This window comes from Kryptolebias marmoratus, linkage group LG10 (genome assembly GCF_001649575.2).
Source record: "Kryptolebias marmoratus isolate JLee-2015 linkage group LG10, ASM164957v2, whole genome shotgun sequence".
NCBI classification, from domain to species: Eukaryota; Metazoa; Chordata; class Actinopteri; order Cyprinodontiformes; family Rivulidae; genus Kryptolebias; species Kryptolebias marmoratus.
Window position 1 is genome coordinate 16,335,296 of NC_051439.1, and position 22,895 is coordinate 16,358,190.

General features: G+C 40.4%; 3 protein-coding genes across 8 annotated transcripts; all 3 read right to left on the minus strand.

Moving 5' to 3' along the window:
- Nucleotides 1–597: 597 nt before the first annotated feature.
- On the minus strand, nt 598–9,952 carry srrm1 (serine/arginine repetitive matrix 1). Of its 5 annotated transcripts, none has more exons than XM_017416570.3 (17): nt 9,832–9,952; nt 9,112–9,201; nt 8,602–8,724; nt 6,054–6,224; nt 5,771–5,865; nt 5,333–5,557; nt 5,051–5,239; nt 4,823–4,942; nt 4,496–4,665; nt 4,217–4,297; nt 3,550–3,636; nt 3,238–3,373; nt 3,066–3,152; nt 2,495–2,977; nt 2,222–2,405; nt 1,701–1,877; nt 598–1,406 (listed from the first exon to the last, which is right to left on the minus strand). In XM_017416570.3, the coding sequence occupies exons 1-17, from the start codon at nt 9,850–9,852 to the stop codon at nt 1,296–1,298; spliced, it is 2,550 nt and encodes an 849-aa protein (XP_017272059.1). In that variant the 5' UTR covers nt 9,853–9,952; the 3' UTR covers nt 598–1,295. The 5 variants fall into 5 exon arrangements, with proteins under 5 accessions (XP_017272059.1, XP_017272054.1, XP_017272046.1 ...); XM_017416565.3 differs by having other exon boundaries at nt 4,496–4,668; XM_017416557.3 differs by having other exon boundaries at nt 600–1,406; nt 4,496–4,701.
- A 413-nt stretch (nt 9,953–10,365) lies between these two features.
- tdh2 (L-threonine dehydrogenase 2) lies at nt 10,366–14,434 on the minus strand. Its single transcript, XM_017412137.3, has 9 exons — nt 13,832–14,434; nt 13,523–13,729; nt 12,945–12,987; nt 12,802–12,872; nt 12,560–12,709; nt 12,302–12,474; nt 12,132–12,222; nt 11,318–11,587; nt 10,366–11,241 (listed from the first exon to the last, which is right to left on the minus strand). The coding sequence occupies exons 2-9, from the start codon at nt 13,713–13,715 to the stop codon at nt 11,096–11,098; spliced, it is 1,137 nt and encodes a 378-aa protein (XP_017267626.1). The 5' UTR covers nt 13,716–13,729; nt 13,832–14,434; the 3' UTR covers nt 10,366–11,095.
- An 80-nt stretch (nt 14,435–14,514) lies between these two features.
- zgc:154055 (uncharacterized protein LOC556036 homolog) lies at nt 14,515–21,493 on the minus strand. Of its 2 annotated transcripts, XM_017410768.3 has the most exons (11): nt 20,957–21,493; nt 20,652–20,708; nt 20,172–20,280; nt 19,240–19,365; nt 18,183–18,356; nt 17,892–18,109; nt 17,613–17,774; nt 16,307–16,448; nt 15,161–15,381; nt 14,933–15,084; nt 14,515–14,740 (listed from the first exon to the last, which is right to left on the minus strand). In XM_017410768.3, the coding sequence occupies exons 1-11, from the start codon at nt 21,139–21,141 to the stop codon at nt 14,622–14,624; spliced, it is 1,665 nt and encodes a 554-aa protein (XP_017266257.1). In that variant the 5' UTR covers nt 21,142–21,493; the 3' UTR covers nt 14,515–14,621. The 2 variants fall into 2 exon arrangements, with proteins under 2 accessions (XP_017266257.1, XP_017266266.1); XM_017410777.3 differs by lacking the exon at nt 20,652–20,708.
- Between the last annotated feature and the right edge of the window lie 1,402 nt (nt 21,494–22,895).

Consider the following 22,895-nt stretch of genomic DNA (forward strand, 5'->3'; position numbering starts at 1 on the left):
AGAGAAGCAGACAAAGCGATCGAGGAGGCGGCACCGGGGTCTTCCAAACAACTGTTTGAATGTTTGTTTTTTGTTTTCCTGAAAGCTAGCTAGGCTACAAAAACCATCGGTGAAGCGCGAGGTTAATAAAGCTCTCTTGCTCCGCTACTCGTGCCGGATGACGACTCCGGAGAGGGGAAGAAGCAGCAACGGGAATATTTAACACCGTGATGTCATCGGCAGCGCAAACATCCAGAAATGTGGGAGGGATTGAGGAGGAGGGAGTCCTCTCGGTTGTCTGGCTGAGGGATGGTGATCACTCAGAGCCACATGGCGGCTCCAGAGAAACCATGCAGTCACCTTTTCCCGTTTTGTGAAACAAAAAGTCATTTTCGCCCACGATTTAAGGAGTCCTCTCGCTCCGCCCCTCGCCGGGTCGTGCGCCGGCAGAACGGTAAGGAGTGGAGCCACTGATTTAATCAGCTGCTAAAATAACTCCAGTACATTTTCTCGTATTTACAAATACAACTTATTCTTACATAAACTTTAATGTATTCTGCTGTTAAACAAAATCATTACCCCTGAGCAAACAAGAATGAAAACAAATAACACCGATCCTAAAAAAAAAAGAAAAAAGTTTTAATTCTGAAAGGATGACAAGTCGACAAGGGCTAAGGTTACTAAATACAAATCATACACTAAAGCAGTCCCACAAAAATTAACTCATTACAGGGATATCAACATAAATTGCATATCAACCAGTTTAGAAAAAAATTAAAACATGTTTCACGCTTAAACTGCTTTATTCTTTCAAACAAGACAATTTCGAAGTTGGAAAAAAGCAGGTTAAATGATGCCCAACACCTCCCTTAAAGTCAGAATATAAAACAGGACATTTCTGTTACAGCTTCTAGGTGTACATAGCTGCGACGGCTTCCACTAGGAAAAGGCATTAGTAACAGTGTGTCACTTATGGTGTTTTTCTCTATGCTCTTCACAAGGTCAGTGGTTCATGCACATCAGAGACAATGCACATGCAATCATTTCTCTAAGGAATCTACTGTACACAGACAAATATGCCATTAACCTGCCCAACTCAAACCTCTGAAATTAAACGTTTCCTCGCTTAGTTTCAAAATATTAACACAAGCTTCTTTACAGTTTAGATAATAAACTATTTGACAAATGAAGGAACTCTCCAGAATGTACCAAACCAGTAAAAAGAAACAAGACTCAACAATTTGTATATTCTAAAGCTGAACCAGGTTGATGACAAACATCAAAATTAATAGGAAAATTCAATTAGCTGCTTGTTCTCATGACATCTGCGTTGGAGATATCTGGGCCTTCCTCATTGAGCGCAGGGCCTTCTCTCGAAGGTGCTTCTCCAGATCATCCAAGCTGTCGTCAACTTCACTGTCTGATTCCTTAAGAACAAGAAAAATAGAGCTTTGGTTACATTTAGAAACCTGAATACAGCGAGAATAAATATTGCAACAGTAATCCGTTAGAATATACTGAGGATTATTTTTTGGCTGAAGGGGATTTTTGCTTAAAACCTAGTTGTACCCACTGGATCATTAAATGCTCTGCATCGATCCAAGCTCTAAACTCTTAGCTTTAAACGGTATGATTCGTCCATCTGCTTAAACAAACCACCTGGGTGTAGCAAACAGCTAGTGAGCAGTCAGACTGGTAAGGCGTTAAGGTCCTGACTGTACCTTTCGTGAGTCACCATCCTCCTCGGCGCCGCGGTTCTCTTGAGTCTCTGCTGTCACAGCGGTGCTGCTTTTTTCCTTTTTGTGCTTCTTGTGCTTTTTGTGTTTCTTCTCTTTCTTGTGTTTCTTTTCCTTCTTCTTCTTCTTCTTTTTCTTTCCACCACCTTCAACATCCGAAGTCTGCAAATGAACAGATGTTTATATGTAAAAAATGACACTACTATTGACATACCAAATATGTCAATATTAAATGGTCTTCTCAGTTAACATGTCAGAGGGATTATGCCACAATGGGATTCGGCTAAATATTTTTTGACCTTACAAATAAGTATGTAAATTCATCTCTAATTCATTGAGATGTAAAAATGTTGCCTCTTTATTCTTTAAAATAGTAAAAACCACCTGGCTTTTGGCCATTTCAATCTTAATATTTCACTTGATGAACATTGTTTTGTAAAACAAACATCATTGCTTCCTTATTTCTTATCATACAATACAGTGCAAATTTGACAGCAAGTTCAAACCTTGGTTGGAGACTGACTGCCAGAACCACTATTGACTTTTTTGGCTGGGGGCGGTGGAGGAGACCCACTGGCAGAGCGAGGAGATGGGGAGGCAGATGCAGGGGCTGGACGTTTCTGAGCAGCTGGCTGAGGGGAAACCGATCTGGAGGACGCTCTCCTCATATGCTTAGGACTTGGTGAGGCTCTGTTGAAAGAACAGGAGTTGTATTAAAACATTTAAACAGTAACGACTGAACTGAACCACTAACAGACAAAGGCCTGTGCCTTATTTACCTCTTGTTGCGTGGCTCTGGGGTGCGAGACACCCTGCGGATGAGCTTACTGCTGTGTGAAGGGGACTGTTGTCTCCTCTGGTTAGATGGAGACATACTCGAGGAAGCAAAGCGTCCCTGGGGACTAGTGGATCGCCTAACAGCGTGACTGCGGTTCGCGGGCGATGGGGAGAGGCGTCTGGCACCTGCAACGGGGGATCGTGTGTCCCTGCTCGGCCTGGCAGAGGACAGCATGGGGCTCCCCCCCCTGTGTCTAGGTGGAGAAATAGAAGAAGGAGGAGAGCGTCGTCTCGGTGGGGGAGAGATTCTGCGTTTAGGAGACCTAGAGGTGCGTCGCTTGGGACCTGGAGAAGAGCGTTTTGTGGGTGAACCTGACATCTTCCTCTTCTGTGGAGGCAGAGGTGAGGGGCTGTAGCGACGCTGAATAGGGGGGGAATAACGTCTGGGGGACAAGGATCTATGTCGAGGTGGTGGGGAAGGAGACCTAGAAAGGAAAAAAAAAAGATCTTCATAATTAGTAATGTTTTTTAATTATTTCATGGCAAGATCATAGATATGGATTATGACTATACCTGCGTCTAAGAGGAGAGGGAGATCTGCGACGCCGTGGGGGAGAGGGGGAGCGACGTCTGCGCCCAGGAGACGGGGAACGTCTTCTCCTGAAGGAATACAAAGAAGAACTTAAGAAAATAGAAAGCTTTGAGATTCAGTCATTCAGTATTAATGCTTGGCTCAGTAACTGACCTCGGGGAGGCATCCCTGTGTCGCCTACGAGGTGAGGGGGTACGGCTACGTCTCCTCCGGACTTCACCATTTCTGGCACCAGGCCCCGTGGTTGGTCTCTTGGGCCCCTCATCTTCTGAGGAGGAAGATCCTGAATCTGAAACCATATCAAACAACAACCAAACACCGTTTTAAAGTGGCCTTTGTCACACCAAAGTTGAGGTATTAGAACACAGCTTCTAAGGTTTAGGAGATGATGATGATGAGATGACAAACTTAGTTATAAAGGCGGTTAGGAAGGGGCGAAAAGTTAAGGATAAAAACGTCTTTAACCTGAAGAAGACTGCTGATTCTGTCTGCGATACTGACGTCTCTGCTGCACCGAATCTGCTGCTGCCCCCTTTTCGTTTTGTTCCTCCTCTGAAAAGTAAACCATTAAGTTTCTGATCAGCGCAGAAAAGACAGTCAGAGCCACAGAAATGGTACAGAAAACAGAAGTAACAAGTTTAAAATATTAACTGCCCTCTAAGGTAATATTTACGGTAAAGTAAAACAATATGGAGTAATATTAACCTTTGTTTCAGATTATTTTTTTTTAAATGGAATGATTACCGATTTCTATATAATACTGAAAGCAGGTAAAAATAATAAAAAAATACTGTAACAGATCCTGATGCAAGGTTTGACTAAATCTTGTGCTATTTGCTAACAAACATATTATTTTCTAAAGCTGAAAGGATATTTTCACACAAACCTCTGGAACAATATCAATTATTGTTTGTGTAGAGAGTAAAAGAAACTATGCCACTTGGTTAGCAACCTTACCTTATAGAGAATTTTCCCTAATCACCTTTTTGTAAATAATAATGTCTATTTTATGAACAGACTTAAAGTATAAAATAGATCTTATAATGAACAAACAGAAGCTACATGCTCAGTCATTACACTTTGTGATTTATGGGGCCCAATATAATATATTTAGAAGACAATCAACACTTACCGGACTCAGACCCCTCAGACGGTCTGGTCTTTGCATAATCAGGTGGAAAATCATCCCTTCCTCCTTGTTTTTGCTTTAACCCTGAAACCAAGGCAGTGAAAATTTTACATGCATGTAATCATAGCCATGCTCATATGATAAGTTAATAGCAGCATCATTTTAAAATAAGTTAAGAATACAAGGAAAATGTCACTTGTGCACCATTATGTTAGTTTAATAATCATTAACACTAAAATTATCATATGTAAAAGTAGCCAGTTAGCTGAAAGTAACGAGTACCTGATGATCTGGGAGGCGAAGGAGAGCCTCGACCTCTTCTTGCCCGTGGAGATGGTGATCGTTTGTCCTTTGCTGCAGGGCTGATGGAGGTGTCGAGACGATGGACTTGCTTTCGAGGTGGTGTCAATACTTTTTTCACAGGTTTTTTAGGTGAGCGTGAACCAGAGGAGCTGCTGCCAGAAGATGAAGCAGAACGAGAACGTCTCCTAGAATTTAATGATCAGAATTTAGATACTAAAACCTAATCACAGACACCACCCACTAGTCATACACAATGAAAACATAAATAAAAAATAAATTAGGGATTCTACCCTCCGCCTTACTGACCTGCGGACAGGAGAGCGCCTGTGTCGGTGTCTGGAACCAGTGGGGCCACGCCGAGGAGGACTCCTTCGACGGGGTGACATTCTCCTCCTGGGACTTTGTCTTCTACGAGGGGAGTAAGATCTGATAGAAAAGAGGGAACAAACTGAGCAACCTGACAAACTCAAAAGGTATTTCCTTCTATAGAAAAGTAAATAAACACAATTTTGAAAAAGAGATTTTTTGTATCACCTTGAACGGGAGCGTCGTCTGCGGGGGCGAGAATGAGAGCGGGAGCGAGAACGGTAATGAGGTTTTTCTCTCCTCACGTCCCGTTCACGAGACCTTGGCCTTTCTTCTTTCTTGAGAGACTTTTCTCCGGGCTCTGTATCTTTAACCTCAGATACAGAGTCTGCAACTGCAGACTCTACAACAGCATCACTGAAAAAGAAGAAATTGTGTTTGAAAAAAAGTGTCAATTCTGAATGTACAAGGTAATCTGCTTGTCAAAAACAAAGGAAGGACTGCACTAACTCAGTAGAAGAAGCTTCTTGGATGACTGGCTCTGTTGGGCTTTTTCCGGATGTATCTGGCTCCTCCGGCGGTTGTGAAATTCTTGTGGAAGACTGCATCAAAGGTGGAGGGGGTGAGCTCTCAGTAACTGGACTGGGTTTGCGTCTTGGAGATCGTGATGGGCTGCGTTTCCTTTCCCGCTTTGCAGGTGATCTTCGCCGCGGTGATGGTGACCTCGTCTTCCGCCTGACCAAAGACAAAGCAGAAGCTTCAATGGACAGACATGGAAGACAAACATTCAGCTGGGCTTTTCACAGGAACCTTTTGTCAACAAATTGTAAAGAGCAGTGTTATTATTTTGATTTTAATATAATAATGTTGGAATAATCATTTTTAAAACCTTAGAAGAAGAAAGTTAATGATCCTGAATAGTACCAGAATCTAAAAAACAAATCCTACCTTCTTGGACTCTTTGACTGAGCCCTCTCTCTGGTGTCCTTATCCTTCTTATCCTCATCCACCTTTCTCAGGGATGCAAGTTTCTCTTGTTCAATCTGCAAGACAATAAATAACAGTTGCATAATCTTGTTAAAAAACACAATTTGTATTCAAAGCAGCTGCTTTAAAATTGTCATCAGAAGTGTCAGATTCCTTTAGCATTCCAGTTAATTGGTGTTTTCGTATTTCAGTTTAAGAAACTACACATCTGAGCCATTCTTGTAAGCTTAGTAAGACATATCACCTGTCTCTGTCTGATTTCCTCTTTCTTTTGTTCCAGAAAAGCAGAGGGGATGCCAGCAATGTTCTCTTGGGCACTCAATAGCAGGGGCCACAGGTCTTTCATGAACTCGCGGGCATTCTTCCCGTTCAGGAACCCTGTCAGGTTGATCTGCATCATCTTGCTATCAGGGTGCTGCAACATACACACGAAGGAGGAGAGGAAAAAAAAAATGACAATTGAAATAATTGGAAACAAAACATCAGAGGGAGGCAGGGTCCCACAAATGGGGCTCCCTACCTTCTATCCATGTCTAAACTAAACCTGAGACAATTTAGTTATCCATACCAAAATCAAGCACAACTCTAACTAGAAGACTTAACATATTTGGGTCTATTATTGGACTCAGCAACTTAATACAATTATTTTTACTCATTCTTTACTGAACTCACAAACTCTTGAAACTGAGAGTGTGAGTTAGCTGAGGGGAGACATATCTACTAATGTAAACACAGCATGCAATAATACTGTTTAAGTCCCTAAAGAAATCAAACAATCTCCCATAATATTTTTTTCTTTGCTACCCCACTACTTTTTATTTCTGTGTTGCTACCACCCCCACATTTTCCAGTCTCCCCACAGTCTACACTTCAGAGGTTAAACAAATAACCACAATACAGAGTGCATTAAAACCCAACACTGCAAGTACAGTTCCGGTGTCTTCAGTGAGTCCCGTGGGATCAGTGGGCACGGAGCTCCATTGGCTTGCTTCCGCCTCCCTACTGCTTGAGACTCAACCACCTTGAGCTTAATGTTATATCATTTATCTAAATTGCAAGAGACGAACAAGCAATAATGAGTACACAGTTACACAAAAACTTTAAATTTTTTATTTCAACAAGTGATAAAATTGAGACGTACTTCAATCTCAATTTTATTACAGCACCCTTTATTTTCCACCATTGTCTTTACAGTTAGCTTTAACATCACCCACCCTCCCACCAACAAAGTAGAACAAATAAAAACAAACGTTTTCAAATCATGCTAGTGACACATATGCAGAATTTAACTCAAAGCCCTAAACGAGGCCAGTTTGCATCGATGCCAAAACTTGCATTCAGGTATTTTTAAATTTAAAATATTGAAACTAAATTCCTCAAGTTTTTTGCAGCAAATCCATGTTTTATTCCTAAAAAGTGACTGTACAATAAAAATCAGCAACTGTCCAGAAACACCAAATGGTTAATATGCATCAGTAAATTATAGTGTTTACCTAAAAAGAAAACTTGGTCATATTATTTTTGTTTTTTTAATCATCTTCAGGGTAAAGAACTAGATAAATTATTGTTTAAAAGATTTTAAATCAGTGCTTTAAACTTATATTTGTTTTAGTAAAAATAATAAAACATTGTAATCAATATTGCATTAAACTACTAAGCTGAAAAGTATTGTTTCTTGCAGCTGAAACTTGTTTTTGCTGACCTCCAGTGGTTGAAGTTCTCAATGAGCGATAATAAAGTACTCTGCTTGTTTTCTGAAATGTTTCCATCAGTCCTTTTTTAAACTTTAAAAAGGTACACAATAAAAACTGTTCACTGAAATAAAATTTAAATAAAGATTTAACAGATTTTTAAGTTATGCATCAAATGTTTAGGCATGCGATTGACTATCTTGACTGACAGTCTGGAAAAGAAGTCTCGTTACTTTGTCATTCATGTCGTGGATGACAGAAGCTGCACAAGCATACCGATTAATACTCAGTAACGTGAGAAAATAACTACAAAATATACACTCTTGAAAACGTGCTCAATAAAACTAAATGAAAACGTGGGCAGGATTTGTTTTCTGTTTAGCAACAAGTTAGGGTTTTGTGCAAAATTATTTTAAAGACTGGATGGAAACAGCCAATGCTCTCCAGACTGAACAGAGGCGCATTTGACGTGAAACTTGCAATCAGGGGGGGTCAGTGAGACAATACTTTTCAGAAAGAAAATAGAAATTGGTTATGCTTGAAAGTAAACGTCAGCAGTTTTTTTTTTTAACTTCCTGCTTTAATCCTAACATTTCAGTCACATTTTAGAGGGATCTTAGCAGTCTAATTATGAACTACAAATCCCTACAGAGAATATTATTATGGCACTGATCAGTTGTGTCTTTCACTGACATGATATAGATGATCCCTGTATACAACTCACCTCAAAACACACACTTCATCATGAAGGGAGAGTTGGGCTCAGAGACTTTGGGCTCAGGAGAGAGCTAATTAGATGTTGGTGCTATACTTCTGATGCAAGGTATAACATCCATATTGGTTCAGGCCTTTTAAATCATAAATCACATCATCATTAGAAGACTGCTGAATAAAAAGGCACTTTGTCACATAACAGCAAAACATGTCAAATTCATTAGAAATCAGTTTCAAACCCATTTTTTTTTACTTTACCCTTTCAATTTTAGTTTGACTAGGATTTGCAATTATTTGTTCATATCCCTGCTTACAGGCTAGCCAATGCCATCAAATTAGCAACAATTCTTACAGAGGACAAAAACGGGAAAGGGAGAAAGACATTACCTTTTCTTCAAGTTGGTTGAATATAAACTCTATGACCACATCGTCCTCAAAGCCCAGAATCTCTGTCACACGTTGGGTAATCCAGGGTTTGATGACTTCTAGGTTCACTTTGGTCATGTCCACCTGAGGATGAAACAAGCAAGAAGACAAAGATTTAAGAGGCTTAACAGGGGACAATGCATTCAATATTTTACTTATACTCTTGTTTTTTAAAATGGAAGCACAAAATAACAACAACAACATAATTATTGTAATCATTGCTTTGTTTTAATTTCAAGTTACTGTTCTTGATTAAGATTACTTAAGTATAATAAGGCTTATAATTCAAAAAGTGGTTATACAGGTTAACAATTTAATTGATGGCTAATTGTTACAAATCTGAAAACCTTATTTCATTTAAATGCAGTCAAGCATCACAAGTAACATATGATAAAACCAGTTCTTCCACACATTACAGAGCCAAGACCGTGCACCTTACATGAAATAAATGATAAATGATGAATAAATTACCTTCTTGTCCAGACATTCTGCGAATTTCAGCTGCTTCAGGAGTTTTTTCTGCTTGTTGCTGAACCGGTTGTCTTGCTCCGCACTCGTACCCTAAAAAACAACAACAACATTTAAGTGTTATTTTCAAATCGGGACGCATGACACACCGAACAAGCTAACCGGTGGCTAAACCATGAAAATGATGATGAGGCTAATATTAACCACACACTTGAAGCTACAGCGGGGCTGATTTAAAGTATTCAATAATGCCACTATTTTATAGGCCTAAAAGTCAATTTTATACTAAATGACTGCAACGTTTATAGTGGTCGTGACAAGCTCGTTTTCGGCACACCAGGCGCCATCTTATGCCAAGGCCAACAATTTAGCTACAGCGGCTCGTCTATTTCCTGCGAGAGTATCTGCAAATTAACCCGACAAAGATTAAGCTGGGTCGGCGATATCATGTAACATGAGGTCACTAAATGATAAATATCACTTCCATTAAAGCAACATAAACTCCTTGTGCAAATATGTTGGATAAAGCATTGACAGCAAAAGCCGAGATCGTTGCACATCAGTTGATAGACGGAGCCATGACCGCACCGCGTCGAACTGTATCATATGGCCCTCTAGACCGAAATGAACACCGCACATTTTGTGTCACAAACTGCTAACATTTCCACACGCAGCTTCACGGCTACGTGCCAAAACATGTGATATCTGTTTAAAAATCCTTACGCGGAAGAATCCCGCGTCCATTCTTGGTGAAAATTGATTGTTTCAGGCGCAGCGGAGAAAGAAGTGCGTCGATCCGGAGAAGCTCTTCAGTGGCAGGCCGCCGGATGAAGGGTGTGCCCCCACAGGAAGTCAGGAGTACTGCACCTGCTGTAATAACCTGAGGAAAAAAGACTGTTGTCTTATATTTAACATTTAACAATCCGCTTGTTACTTTCAATGCAATAAATAAAAATAGCCTTTTATTTAGCTTTTCTTTTTATCTCCCTTAATGTCTCTAAAAGTATAATAGAAATATAATTAGGAATTAGAAGCTATTCTGATATGGATGGTACAATTTTTCCCTTTTTACATAGTCTCAACACAACCATATATTCTTATAATTTATTTCTTGATCACGAATATATATATATATATATATATATATATATATATATATAAGGGATGTCTTTATTCTGTAAATATTTACATTTCAATCAAAATCCAAGCTGTAAAATGAAACACAAATTTTAGCAAAATACAATGATTTTAGTTCAGCTTAATTATTTATTGTCATTATTAAGTTATAGTACAATGTGCACTGCATTTGTAAACATAATTTTCAAATGTAGATAATGTTTGATTTGATATTCATTCTCATTTTTAATCAAAGTCACACTGCTGGGGGAAAAAAAAGGTTAAATAAAGGCTTTGTGTTAGATGCAATGGTGAGCATAAAGCTGCATAAAGTCTGAGTGATTTTTCACTTTATAGGCTGTTGAATATTATAAAATTATGTTTTATAAGACAGGCAGAACACAGAGTGAAGGATTTACAATCCAGAGTGACTCCAGATTACAACAGTTTTGTTGCTGTAAATGTGAAGCTGCTCCATATTGTGTTATATGTTGTTACAGAGTGTTGTGTTCAGAATAACATGACATGAAATATCCCAGAATGAAAAAAGAAGTAGTTTTACTTCTTTTTATGTGTAAAACAATGTTTATAACAAATAAATAGAACTAAGATATAGATTTAACAGTATATAGTTCCCTGAAGAAGACTGAAAAAATCCAAGATTGTGTTGATGATGTCTCGTTTTCCACTGTTTGTTAAAAAGCTCTGACTGAAAGCTTTTTATTTACAAACCATCCCTGGAACATTAGAGTAACCAGCCAGAAAAACACAAGATACTGGCTGATGCTTAACATAAGTGAAATGAGAGAAAATCATCTGTAAATACAGACTGAGGAAAATCCGGTGATGAGGCTTTGGGCAGAAGGTTTTGCTAGCTGACCGGAAACCCCTCATTGGTCCGCTTGTCTCTAACAGAGCTCAGCATATCTGTCACCAGCTCCTCGAGCCCGAAGGCCGGCTTCCAGTCCCAGTCCCTCCTGGCGTTGGAGTCATCAAACCTCACAGGCCAGCTGTCTGCTGCAAAGGGAGAAACAAAACGGTAACTAGCAACACTGACATTTCTAGGTATGAATGACGATTGTATGAATCATACCGATTGTCTGGCGCACAGAGTCTGGATTGTAGGTGACCTTGAGGTGAGGGAGATGCTTGCGGATTTCTTGGGCCACCTCCTCTGGGGTGAAGCTCATGGCGGCGATGTTGTAGGTGCGCAGTGACAGCTGGCACTCTGGGGTCTGCATGAACTCCACGGTGGCACGGTGGCAGTCAGAGATGTGCATCATGGGAAGTCGGGTGTCCGGTCGCAAGTAGCACACGTGGTGACCTGTGCTGAGAGCATCGTGGAAGATCTGAACCGCATAATCTGTGAAGAAAGGGGTTCACAGATCTTAGCTGATAAGATGATTGTAGTGTATTTACAAAATGAAAGGCATCATAGGAACTAAATTCATATCGCTCACTGCCTTTCATGCCAGAGTTTCAGACTGAGATTATTTTATGTTGAGGAATGACAGAGTTGTAGCCATTTTGGTCGAACCTTAAAAGTTACACAAAATGTCATGCAATAATGTGATATGAGAGTATATGTTGTAAATCACTCTCAGCTACAAAAACACCAAATCTTTAGCACAATATCTGTAAAATTGACTGAATTTTGGCCATTTATGTGTTTTCTGTGTTCAGTTGGCTGTGACAAACCATGCTGAATTAGGTTGGCTCCATAAAGTCATTAGTTGTAGAGGTACATCCAGTGAATATTTCCTAAAGGGTTCATTAAAATCTGTCCAGTGGTTCATGAGATATTTTGTTAACAGACACTCACAAAGACATTCACAAAACAATTATCGTCTGCTTTTAGCCTTTTGGCAGCAGGTGATAAATATACAACATTGTGAGATGAAAAATACCTGTTGTTCCTCCACCAGGAGGTGTGTTGACTGAAATTACTCCAGGGTAACGCAGGCAGCGGAAGTCCAATCCGTATTTATGATGAAGATACTGAAGCAAAAACCAAAGCCTTTATCGGTGTGATTTGACTGGTAATTTGTATTTTGCCATCGTCATTTTAACATCTTACCTCCCCCATCAGTTCACCGTGCACTTTAGAGACACCATAGATGGTTCTCGGGCGCTGCACACAAAGGTCAGGGGCCGGGTCGCGTGGCGAAGAGGGACCAAACGCTCCGATGGTGCTGGGGACAAAAAGGCGAAGGCAGTTCTCTAGAGCCAGGTCCAGAACGTTGTGCAGACCTGGACGAGTTACAGAAGATCAGACAGGAGCAGCTTCAGACCTGCTGGAAACATCAGTGTACATAAACCGAGTATTGAAGCTGACCTGTGATGTTAATCTTTCGCGCTAAGGCCACATTAGCCTCACCCACAGCACTGAGCAAAGCGCTGTAGTGAATGAGCCAAGATATTTGATTATTTATGATCAGTTCTCTGAGGTGTTTGTAGTCCAGGACATCAGCATACACAAATGGGCCTGATGGCAAAATAAAGACGTGTCATGACAGAAATTAAAAGCTAAGTTTATACATTCAAATTGGGAAAAAGGTTTTTTATTTTTTTGCCTACCACTGGTGTAAACATGATGTGGAGGCTTCTTGATGTCTGACAGGATCACATTCTCTGTCCCATACTGCTTCCTGGATATTAATACAGAAGTGATGGCATTCAAATTTCAAACAAGTTGATCGACTTTATTTGTGTAAACTCACCTTAACATCTGCGCGAGCCCCAAACCTAACTGGCCCAGACCACCTGCACATAGACACTTCCATTTTATATACACCCAAATGAATTTTAATGTCGTTTTTAGGTTAATAAACATTTTTAAAAAATACAAAAACAATCAGTATAGGTCTTTGTTTAGCTCAAGGCTTTATTCTAGAACAAAAAAGTCCCACAAGGCTATTATCCTCCCCCCTTTTATGTGACTAACACTGTCTGTATACACACCATTGTGGTGAATCTAAATGGGGGTCCTATAGCAAGTGCACGAGGAAAACAATGTAAAAAAAAAAAGGCAGCACATGTAGGCAGCTCATGCAGACAATTGCACAACAGCATGAGCTCTTCATCTCAATACTCCTATATTTTATTTCTATGGCAACAAGAACCTGAGTATTTCTTACTGGAATCGCTCATCAGAAAGGTACTCAGTTTTTATTGTACCTGCACAAAACTAACAATACATCACAGCTGAAAATGGTAGAAAACAATGGCAACTACGTTTGAGGAATTGCAGAAAAATCCGTCAGACAGAGGTGACTATTACAAGCAAAACTGGTTTCACCTGTGATGAGGACGCGGGGGGTTTCCTCAGGATTATTTGTGCTGAGGGTCTCCTGACTGTTCCACCTGCTCATGTGCCTGCTTGACAAACTGAAGCACCGGCTGGGTCGGTTCTGCGTCCTGCTGATACAACCCAGACGAAACAGGCCCAGCACCGCCGCAGTGGGCACGCACGCCTGAACACCTGGCTGCATGTCCTGTAGAAGTCCTTGGGGAAAATCACCGTATCAAAATGGTTACATTTACATCTGGAAAATGATCATTGAGGTACAAATATTTATTTGAGAATAACAAAAAGAAATGATGTTACCTTGACGTTGACAAATTTAAAAATCCTGGATATTTTGATTCAAAGCCAACTGATGCAACACAGTAAATCCACAGGTATTCCTCAAAACTAAACTATGAAATAAGAGCTTATAAGACGACATTTAAATATCAGAATTCAAATATTCCCATTAGACTGGTCACCGTCTGAATTCGCCCAGTAACCACTGGATAAATATGCAGGTGTAGAGAGTCATGGTGGGCTACTGTATGTGGTCCTCGTCCACTTTGTGTAATCCCCCCCACGGCTTGTGGCTCTTGACTGAACAGGACTACAGTCTCCAGCGTGCAAAGCTTGGTGTGTGCAAACATGCTGACTTGCTGTGCACAGGGATTTTTATTGTCAGGACTGTTTAGCTGAGCTTAACAGGACTGGGAGGTGTGTCCGTCCTATAGGCTTCTACTACTGCTCATATGTGTGAAGATATCAAAGTAATTTACCCTGTTGTATTTCTACTTAACACAGAGGAGAAATAACACCCTTTTGGCTAGTCTTACAACTTTAGAAACATAATAAAATGCTGTATACTTCACATTGGTGCTTCACATCTAGGAAATATTCCTACAGTGTTTTGTCAGATCAAATTAATGATATTCTAATATCATTAATTAGAATTTTTATATCCCAAAACGTCAGAATATTCCTTAAAAATCACACAAAAACTGTTTTTTTTCAATAGTTTTCATTTTATAAAAATGTAGAAAATATTACTGTACATTACAACACATTATGCAACACGTCAACATCGGTCCTTTAAATGTTAGTTCAGCTTTTACTGAATCGTAGTAGCATCACTTTGTGTCACCCTGACCCACTCATTAACCATGTTCCTTATTTCCTGCTGAACTTCCTCGAGGTGACGAGCCTGCTGGGTCCACCTCAGGAAAAACCCTGAAACCAAAGCAGAAAGGTGGCGCGGGTGTCACTACTTGTACTGAGCAAAGCTATGAAACAACAGGTTTGAATTCATGTTGGATGTAAATTCAATGATTACTTGCTGAGAGTTTCATTAAAATCTGTCCATTGTTTCATTAGATATTTTGCTAAAGCTACATTAACCAAACATTAGCCTTTGCCTCTCACCTCTCCAGAGCTGCAGCGACTGAGGATGAACTGAGGGCCAGATTGCGAGCTGATTGAGCTCATATAAAGGGTTTAAATAGACCTCTCTCTCAGTGGGTTTGAGCAGAGCTTGGAACAAACAGTGAGTCGCGTCCTTAACTCCCAGAGCACACCTGAAACAGAGAGTCGGTTACAAAAATACTGTCAGTGCCATCTCTGCAGAGTCAAATCTGTGACTAATGAGCTAACCTCTCCTGGTCGCTGTTACACAGAAAGGTGCCGTAGTCAGAAGCATAGACTTCAGTGGCCAATCTGAGGAGCAGCGCCTCAGAGAAACCCAGCGCCAGGGGGAACTGACGCCACAGCTGCCAAACACAGTCCAGCAGGAGCAGGAAGACCGGAGACTCCTGCTGGAGACGGGTGTGGGAGTAGGCTGAGTGGGCGCATCGCTGCTGGAACGGGTGTCCTGCCTGCAAAAGAGTCCACTTATTAAAAAAAAGCACACACAAACACACTTCTGCTACTTCTTCTCAAATTCTACAAATCACACCAAGTGTTGTAGTTAGGTTAATAATATAAATACTACACTTTTAAATATCAAAGCATGTACTTCTATCCTAATAAATTATGGAAGGAATGTAAAACTTACACCAGTTTATTGGATATTTTTAAGGCTTCGTGAATTTATATGAATAAATGCAGAAATCTTAATTTATTACATTTTTTATGAAGTTTTTATCAAAAGTCTATCAGCATAATGCATTTGAAAGCACCTGCCATGTTTTTGTAGGACGCCTTATTTCAGTTCTATATAATAATCTGTGATATGTGTGCAAAACTGCACTTTTTTCCCCTCAGCCTCTGTTTCTATTGTGGTTATGAATAAAAATATAAACTTTTGGTAAAAGCTTCAGAGTCCAAAGAGCCACATGTGGCCCTCAGCAAAGAACAAACTAACTACCATGAAGGATAAAAACCTGCACATTTTATTACATTTGAGACCAAGCAGGAAGCTGAACATGGTGATTATGTTTGTCAAGGCATTTCCCGTGAAGCAATATCCTTTTTGCAAGAAACTTGGCTGAATGACTTTTATCAGTTCTGCAGCAATACTAACCATAATTATGCAGCATTATTTCATATAGGATATAATGTCTCTTAACATAAACAAAAAGCTTGTTGATTTTAAGTAAAACTCATTTGTTTGTTTTGAGTCCTTAAACATTTAGGAAAGAAATTGAAGATTTAAACATTTTGTTTCATGGCAGAGACAGTTCAAAAGCTCATTTGGTGTAAGACGTGTTTGAAACTATTTACAAAGTTTAAACTGTACCTGCTTAGAATGTGTTCACCAACAGTTCGTGTTTGTTCTCACTGCTACACTAAAGACCTCACCTGTATCCACTCCCTCTCCAGCAGCGACAGGAAGCCCTCCAGCGTGCGGCAGCTGGGGTCCATGATGAGCTGAGCCAGAGTGCTGATGAGCAAAGAACAGTCTGTCCCTTCGTAGCCATGGACCAAAGCTGAATGACCATCCCTTAAAATAAATAAATAAAAACAGTTTAAAAGACATTTAGACTTGTTGGAGATGAAGAACACACGTTGTTAATTACATCACTGGAAACAGTCGTCTGTTTTATTCTTGGAAACCTTTTTGTTGATAGTACATGAATGCATGATATAAAGCAGATCCCCCAAATCATAAATGAACCCAATTAATTTTTAGCACTGCATCTAAATAACACCTTCAAGCTACCAGCACGGACACACTATCTGTTTATATTATGTCCTCTTCATTAGGCACAGTGTACCTAACAGGTTAGAGAATATTCCACTGCCAGAGTCTGGATCCGTCTTCAACAAAAGACTGAGAGTTTTTCACCATCATATCCATCATATCCCTCAGATCATGATTTGTTACGCCTTCAGATTTGGAGGGGACACGGATTAAAGGAGGACAGACGGTGGCAGGCTGCTCTGCTAGCATCTGTGTCCCCTTCCCCAGAATAAACAGAGAATAAATAACATAAAGCTGTTTCAATTGTTTGCTCTTTTTATTATAAAGTTACAGGGGGGGCACAGACTCTGGCAGGTGGAGTCACCTTCTCTGACAGAATCTGGGTCACCCTTTAGTTGGTTTATGCAGTTTTCCCTCCTCACTAGTTGGATTTCTGCGTCGTTTGGTGTTCAGTTTCGAATTTTAAAAAGTTTTTAGTCCAGTCGTTTGCTCCCTTACTATTTCTGCAATTGGCTCCTTTTCACCTTGGATTGTGATACTTAACTGATATGTCTGCTTTGCTTTAGGCACTCTGAGTCACACTTATGTCTGAAAAGTGCAAAATAAACAAAGTAAAGTTGAGAAGAGGACTCTGGAAATAAAATTTCTTCTTTTCTTCTTCTCTTTTCCGTGTTACGCATTTGCCTAAGGTATTTTTAAAAATGTACATATGTTTACTTAGGTTACTTGTTTTACTTTTATTTTAGTTATTTTTTACTATTTTTTGTACAACCCTTTGGTACTGAACATGTGAAAGTTGCTACATTCAATCAACTTATGCGTGCAAATATTTATTAACTCAGAACATCTGTATATCGACACTTGATTTGTGGATTTTACTATCATAAACTGCATACAGTTGCACCTAAATAAATACCTTTTAAATCCACTCTCACTACACATAGAGTGATTTGTTTACCCTACCTCTCCACACACTCTGCCAGCAGACCAGCAGTTGACAGAGCAGTCTGGACGTGAGACAGCCATTTTGAATTCTCAAGTTTACTGAGCCAGCGGTCCATGTTTTGAGACTCGTCCCCGCAGGCCTCCACCAATTTAATCAGACTCTCCTGTAGTGCTTTACCTCTTTTCACATCCAGACAAGAAAGTGTGAGATGTTAGCTCAGAAGGAGGGATAAGTACAATCAAATAGAAAGCAGCATCCACTTCCAGTATATGTATATATATTTTTATTTAACACACCTTTCCATCTGTTTGTGCAGCCTCTTCCAGCCGCTGTAGCATGATTTGGACTCGAACCCCCCACCTGTCATCCGAGCCTGTTGAACCTGCTGACTGGAGCGGGTGTCAATGATGTAACCTTTGTCTGACCCGTCGATCACAGCCTGCAGGAGGAGCTCGTCTTCTTTGCAGCGCTTTCTGTTGGCGCCTACCAGCGGCTGACTGCTGCGCATGATCACCTGAAATGATCCGGCACAATTAGAAACAGCTGGCCGCACCGTCTGCCCAGCAGTGGACGTTAAAACACCTCACCATGCCATTCTTTCTGTGGTAGTAGCACAGGACAGGGAAGCGTCCTCCCTGTCTGAATTTGGCCGCTTTCTTCAGCGTTTCATCACTGATGCTTTTTGGAACGATAACTGCTGGAGGATAGGAGGAGCACACAGAGTAGTCTTGGTTCACGCTGCTCAGTCTCCACCTCTTGTGCTGCGAACACAGAGACAAGGTGACAAGGATGTCCTCAGGTCCTGCCTAATTGTTTCCAGTAAAATTCAGAGCAGAACTTCAAATCTTATTGTTCCATATTTTTCTACCAGACCACTTTGCTCTCAGACTGCAGGTTTACTTGTGGTTCTCAGAGTTTCTAAAAGTAAGGGGACTTGTAGAAGGAGGCCCTAGAGGGACAGTAACAAAAACAGAACATTTCAGACAGAAGGCTAGAAGAGGCGCTGCAGCAGTTTACAATATGACAAATGTGTGATCTTTGAATGATAAGAGCTGTAAATCTATTCTGCTATATTCCTAAAGAAAAGTTCTGCAAAATAAAATCTTTGTATATAAGCATTACATGGGCTCTTTAGCTATATGTTAGAGTTTCTTAGGGAACCTCTAAATGTCACGGTTCATAATTTGCAGAAGCAGGAGATGCAACGCTTCATAAATCCTCATTACCAGGAATCGACATGACAAAAATGTGTAGATATGCAAATATCTGTCAGTTTCTCCCTGGTGACACTCAATAACCAGGCCACCCTGATACCAAGGACATTCATTCCATCTATTTTAGGATTATTATTGTACAACCCATGCAACAATGCTGACTTCAGGGTTCAACCCTTCACCATAGCAACCCGCTTTTCCCACGAGACATGAATTTGAGCTTTGTGCAGCACATTCTTATGTTAAGGAAAAACAAATGCTAAGCAAGAGGGATATCCTGCCTACCGCCCTGGCATTTTTCTGTCAAATGGCTGTTGGATTGTTGTCACAGAAGGTCGCCTTTGAGACTTTTGTGTTTTTAGGTTTCACTGAACAGATTGTGTCCCTGTAGGGCAGAAACAAACGAGGTGAAGCGTTACATGTTGCTTACAAGCTCCTTCGTTTGATTGTAGTGTTGTTCAGGAGCTAAGAGGCCCCAGTGGTACTGCAGGCGGAGTTCGGTAGGTCGATAAAAAAAGGGATACATCTCCGACACATTGTCCAGACAGGACAGGGTCTACAGAAAGTCATAAAAAGGAGACTGTTAGCTGGAAATAGTTGTATTCCAAAAACTGCAAAATAAATTATTAAAAACAAAACAAACAAAAAACAATACATACCTTGATAGCAATACTCAAAAAGGGTTACATAACTGGTACCTACAGGGACTTTGTAAGTATTAGGTACACACTCAGCAAGTACCAGCTATGTACCCAGTATATATGAGGTTAATACCCTGTAAGTACCCTGTAAGTATTAGGTATGTACTCGATAAGTACCTGGAAAGTACCCAGTAAGTTCTAGGTACACAAAAAGAAGATTTGGTTAGAAATATATTATACAGCCTGGTCCACACCAGGTACATACTCATTATATATATATATATATATAGCAAGTACCCTGTAACTTCAGCGTAAGTACCTAGTAGCTAACCTACCTAACCTTGTGCATATACTTGATAAGTACACTGTAAGTACCAGGTATGTACTTGGCAAGTACCAGGTACATACATGGCAAGTATCTGGTATGTATGTGGTACATATGAGGTAGATGCATTGTAAGTAGGCACCCTGTAAATATTAGGTATGTACTTGGTAAGTACTAGGTACATACTCTCTAAGTACCAGATATGTACCCAGTAAGTTACCTGTAAGTACCAGATTTGTAGCTGGTAAGTATCTGGTTGTAAGTACCAGGTGTACCTTGTAAGTACTTGGTGAATATCTGGTATGTACCAGGCTGTGTTCTGTATTTCTCTCCAAATCTTCTCTTTTCTGTGTTTCCTTCATGGTTCGGTCCTGTTTATGTGTTGCTATAATATACCTCGATGGAGTGTGCGATGTTGAGACACTGCTCCATGCCCGGGATGTCAAACTGAAGCACACGCAGATCTTTGCACTTGATGGTGATCGTTCCTGAGGATCCAGTCATCCTGAACACATATAACACCTGACCAATTCTTACACAGAAACAAAACAAAAACAAGCTTCCTTATTTCTTGACTGTGCTTTAGACTCTAGCAGTGCAGGATGCTCGACTTGCTGCAGAGGAGGAAGGTAAACCGTATCAGCCAGGTTCTCAGTCGAAGGGGAATTTCTTTTGCAATAACTGACCAAAAACAAGTGGTCTCAGCAATGGTTTCACAAGGCGTAGAAGAAACAAGCAGCAGCAAGCGGTGCAGAACAGGGAGCTGAGTGTTAATAGAAGAGTTGTTGCAATCTTGTTAGCAAATTTCCTTCTTCAGCGCTGTGGGCAGCAAAGGCAGCACTCAGCAGGCGAGTGGCAACACCAACAATGTCCAACCTTTCGCTGTGTCCTGCTTTAGACAGGAAGCCGGGATAGCCCAAAAGGTTTTCCACACTAATTTAAAAAGAGAGTCAAATTAGACACCAGAGGAGGAAGTGGCACGGTGTGATTAGTGTGTTTATGTGTTTGACGGTTCAAAAGTTGATGATTCTCATGAGGTTTTAAAGCAATTAAACACATCAGACAAAAAATTGATTTTAGGGTAAAAAGTCACCTTGTGTGAGCTAAAAGAGCGCATTTTGGAGACTAAGGCAAAAGTTCTCAACCAATGACCTTCGACCTTTCCGCCCCACCTCCCTCACCTCTTTTCGATGGCATCAATGTTCCTGAGGAGCAGTAGGAGGTGCCGGGAGGTGTCCGCCTCCCTGTCCGAGAAGAGCAGGTGGTGGCCGGTGATGCACAGGGTGCCTCTGCTCGGCGGCTGGAGCGGCTGCCGGAGCTCAACATCCTCCACATTGGCTGTCTTAATGTGCTCAGAAAACTCCATCACCTTCCTCGCTTAATTAGAAACAAACAAACAAAAAACACCCTCCTTTAACTGTATCTTTCTTTAACGTCCCTCCCGGCTCTTAGCTCAAAATCACTTCCTCGCCTCTCTTTAAGAAAACGAAAGCAAGCTTCCTCTTCTGAGCCCCAGAACTGCTGTTCGGTTTCGTTGCTTGTTTGTCGATAAGGCGCCTATAAATAGAAGAAGCTTCATGTTCGCCTGAACATACCCGCACCTTGTTTGTACAACTCAGCTCGCTGAACGCAAAGCAGCTGTGGGAGTGGAAAAAAGCGTGTTGGCAGAGGTGACAAAGGACGGAAGTGAGCGTTTCCTGAGCGTAAAGGAGCAGCAGATGTGTCACATTTTAACAGCTAAAACTTTGTGCACCCTGAAGAGGGGACATCGCCTGCAGACGTGTGGCTGCAATACATTAAATGTCCACTAGATGGCACCGTGCTCCAACTCATCAAGATGAATCGAAACCTTGTTAAAACTATGTATATTTTTTTACCTATGTGGGATTTGATACAAAAAATGTTAAATTAGTTTAATCATACCTTATAATCTAATCATTCATGTACGCTCAAATAACTAACAAGTGAAAGTAAAATGAAAAAAAGGAAAAAATATTACTTCCTACACTATGACATGGCATATTTTACACACGGGTCATATATTTTATTTCAAGTATCATTTGTTACTATTTATTAGTGTTTATTTAACAGTGAAGTCTATTTGCAACAAGTAAGCAGGCGCCAGATGCAGTTCCAGAAAATAACCAGCAGGGGTCGCACTATGCAAACATTAACCGAAAAGTTTTAATGTTTTGAGCCCTAAATATGTATTTAATCTGAGAATAATCTATAGAGTCAGTCAGCATGACTTAAAGTATCAGTATTGTACAATAAATCATATTGCAATATTTATTAGAAATAGCATTAGAAGGAACATAAAGAAGCAAAATATATTATTAAATAGAACACAGTGACATGAGATGATTTTCCAACAGTTTTCTTATATTGTTATATATATTCTCTTATTTTCCGCAGTTTATCTTCAGTTTATCTTTATTATGACTGATTTAGATAGGTTTTACTCTGTACTTTTGTTGTAAAGCACTTTGTATTACCTTGTTGCTGAAAAGTGCTATATAAATACATTTGACTTGACTTATATTTGTACTCTCTGAACTTGCTGGTTTCATCTGTCAGACAGCAGGAGAATGTCCCAGCCTCTGTGGAAGGTAAATGAGGTTATGTGTTGGTTTCCTCCTGCAGACAGACTGATGAGGTCCTGGATGGTTGGCAGCTCAGTCCTGGTTATATGTTGTGCTGCTCTAACAACCCTCTGCAGAGCCTTTTGTTTGAGTCCAGCTGCTGTACATGGGTGGCAGAATGTTCTAAATGATAAACTAAAGTAATTCATAAATAAATAAAAGTGCACAGGACCTTTATATACAGTACATGCCGAACCTTCTCAGTCATTGGAGGAAGAAGAGTTATTCCTTACAGATCCTGGTGTCCCCCTGAAATCTGAAGCAGCTGACCTTCTCTGGTTGTGAAAGATAATTTTCATTTTCAATGCAGCTTTTGTTCACAATGTTTGAACTGTGTATGCGTGCCGTTTATGTTGCATAGTTTAAAGCATACTGCCTATAATATGAGGAAATCCATCCATTTTCTGCAGCTTAGCTGTGGTCGGATCATGGAGGCAACTAGTCCAGGAGGGAAACCACATGACCCCCCCCCCCACTG

Excerpts from the sequence above, each read along its gene's own strand:
- zgc:154055 (XM_017410768.3), bottom strand. The coding sequence starts at position 21,141 with ATGGAGTTTTCTGAGCACATTAAGACAGCCAATGTGGAGGATGTTGAG. Across the intron at positions 17,775-17,891 it reads CTGCACAAACAGATGGAAAG|AGGTAAAGCACTACAGGAGA; the intron begins GTGTGTTAAATA and ends GGATGTGAAAAG. Across the intron at positions 14,741-14,932 it reads GTCGCTGCAGCTCTGGAGAG|GGTTTTTCCTGAGGTGGACC; the intron begins GTGAGAGGCAAA and ends CTTTGGTTTCAG.
- srrm1 (XM_017416557.3), bottom strand. The coding sequence starts at position 9,852 with ATGGACGCGGGATTCTTCCGC. Across the intron at positions 2,406-2,494 it reads CCAGAGCCACGCAACAAGAG|AGCCTCACCAAGTCCTAAGC; the intron begins GTAAATAAGGCA and ends TTCTTTCAACAG. Across the intron at positions 1,878-2,221 it reads GCAGTCAGTCTCCAACCAAG|ACTTCGGATGTTGAAGGTGG; the intron begins GTTTGAACTTGC and ends GTTCATTTGCAG.
- tdh2 (XM_017412137.3), bottom strand. The coding sequence starts at position 13,715 with ATGCAGCCAGGTGTTCAGGCGTGCGTGCCCACTGCGGCGGTGCTGGGC. Across the intron at positions 12,873-12,944 it reads GGGCTCGCGCAGATGTTAAG|GAAGCAGTATGGGACAGAGA; the intron begins GTGAGTTTACAC and ends ATTAATATCCAG. Across the intron at positions 12,710-12,801 it reads ACATCATGTTTACACCAGTG|GCCCATTTGTGTATGCTGAT; the intron begins GTAGGCAAAAAA and ends TTTTGCCATCAG.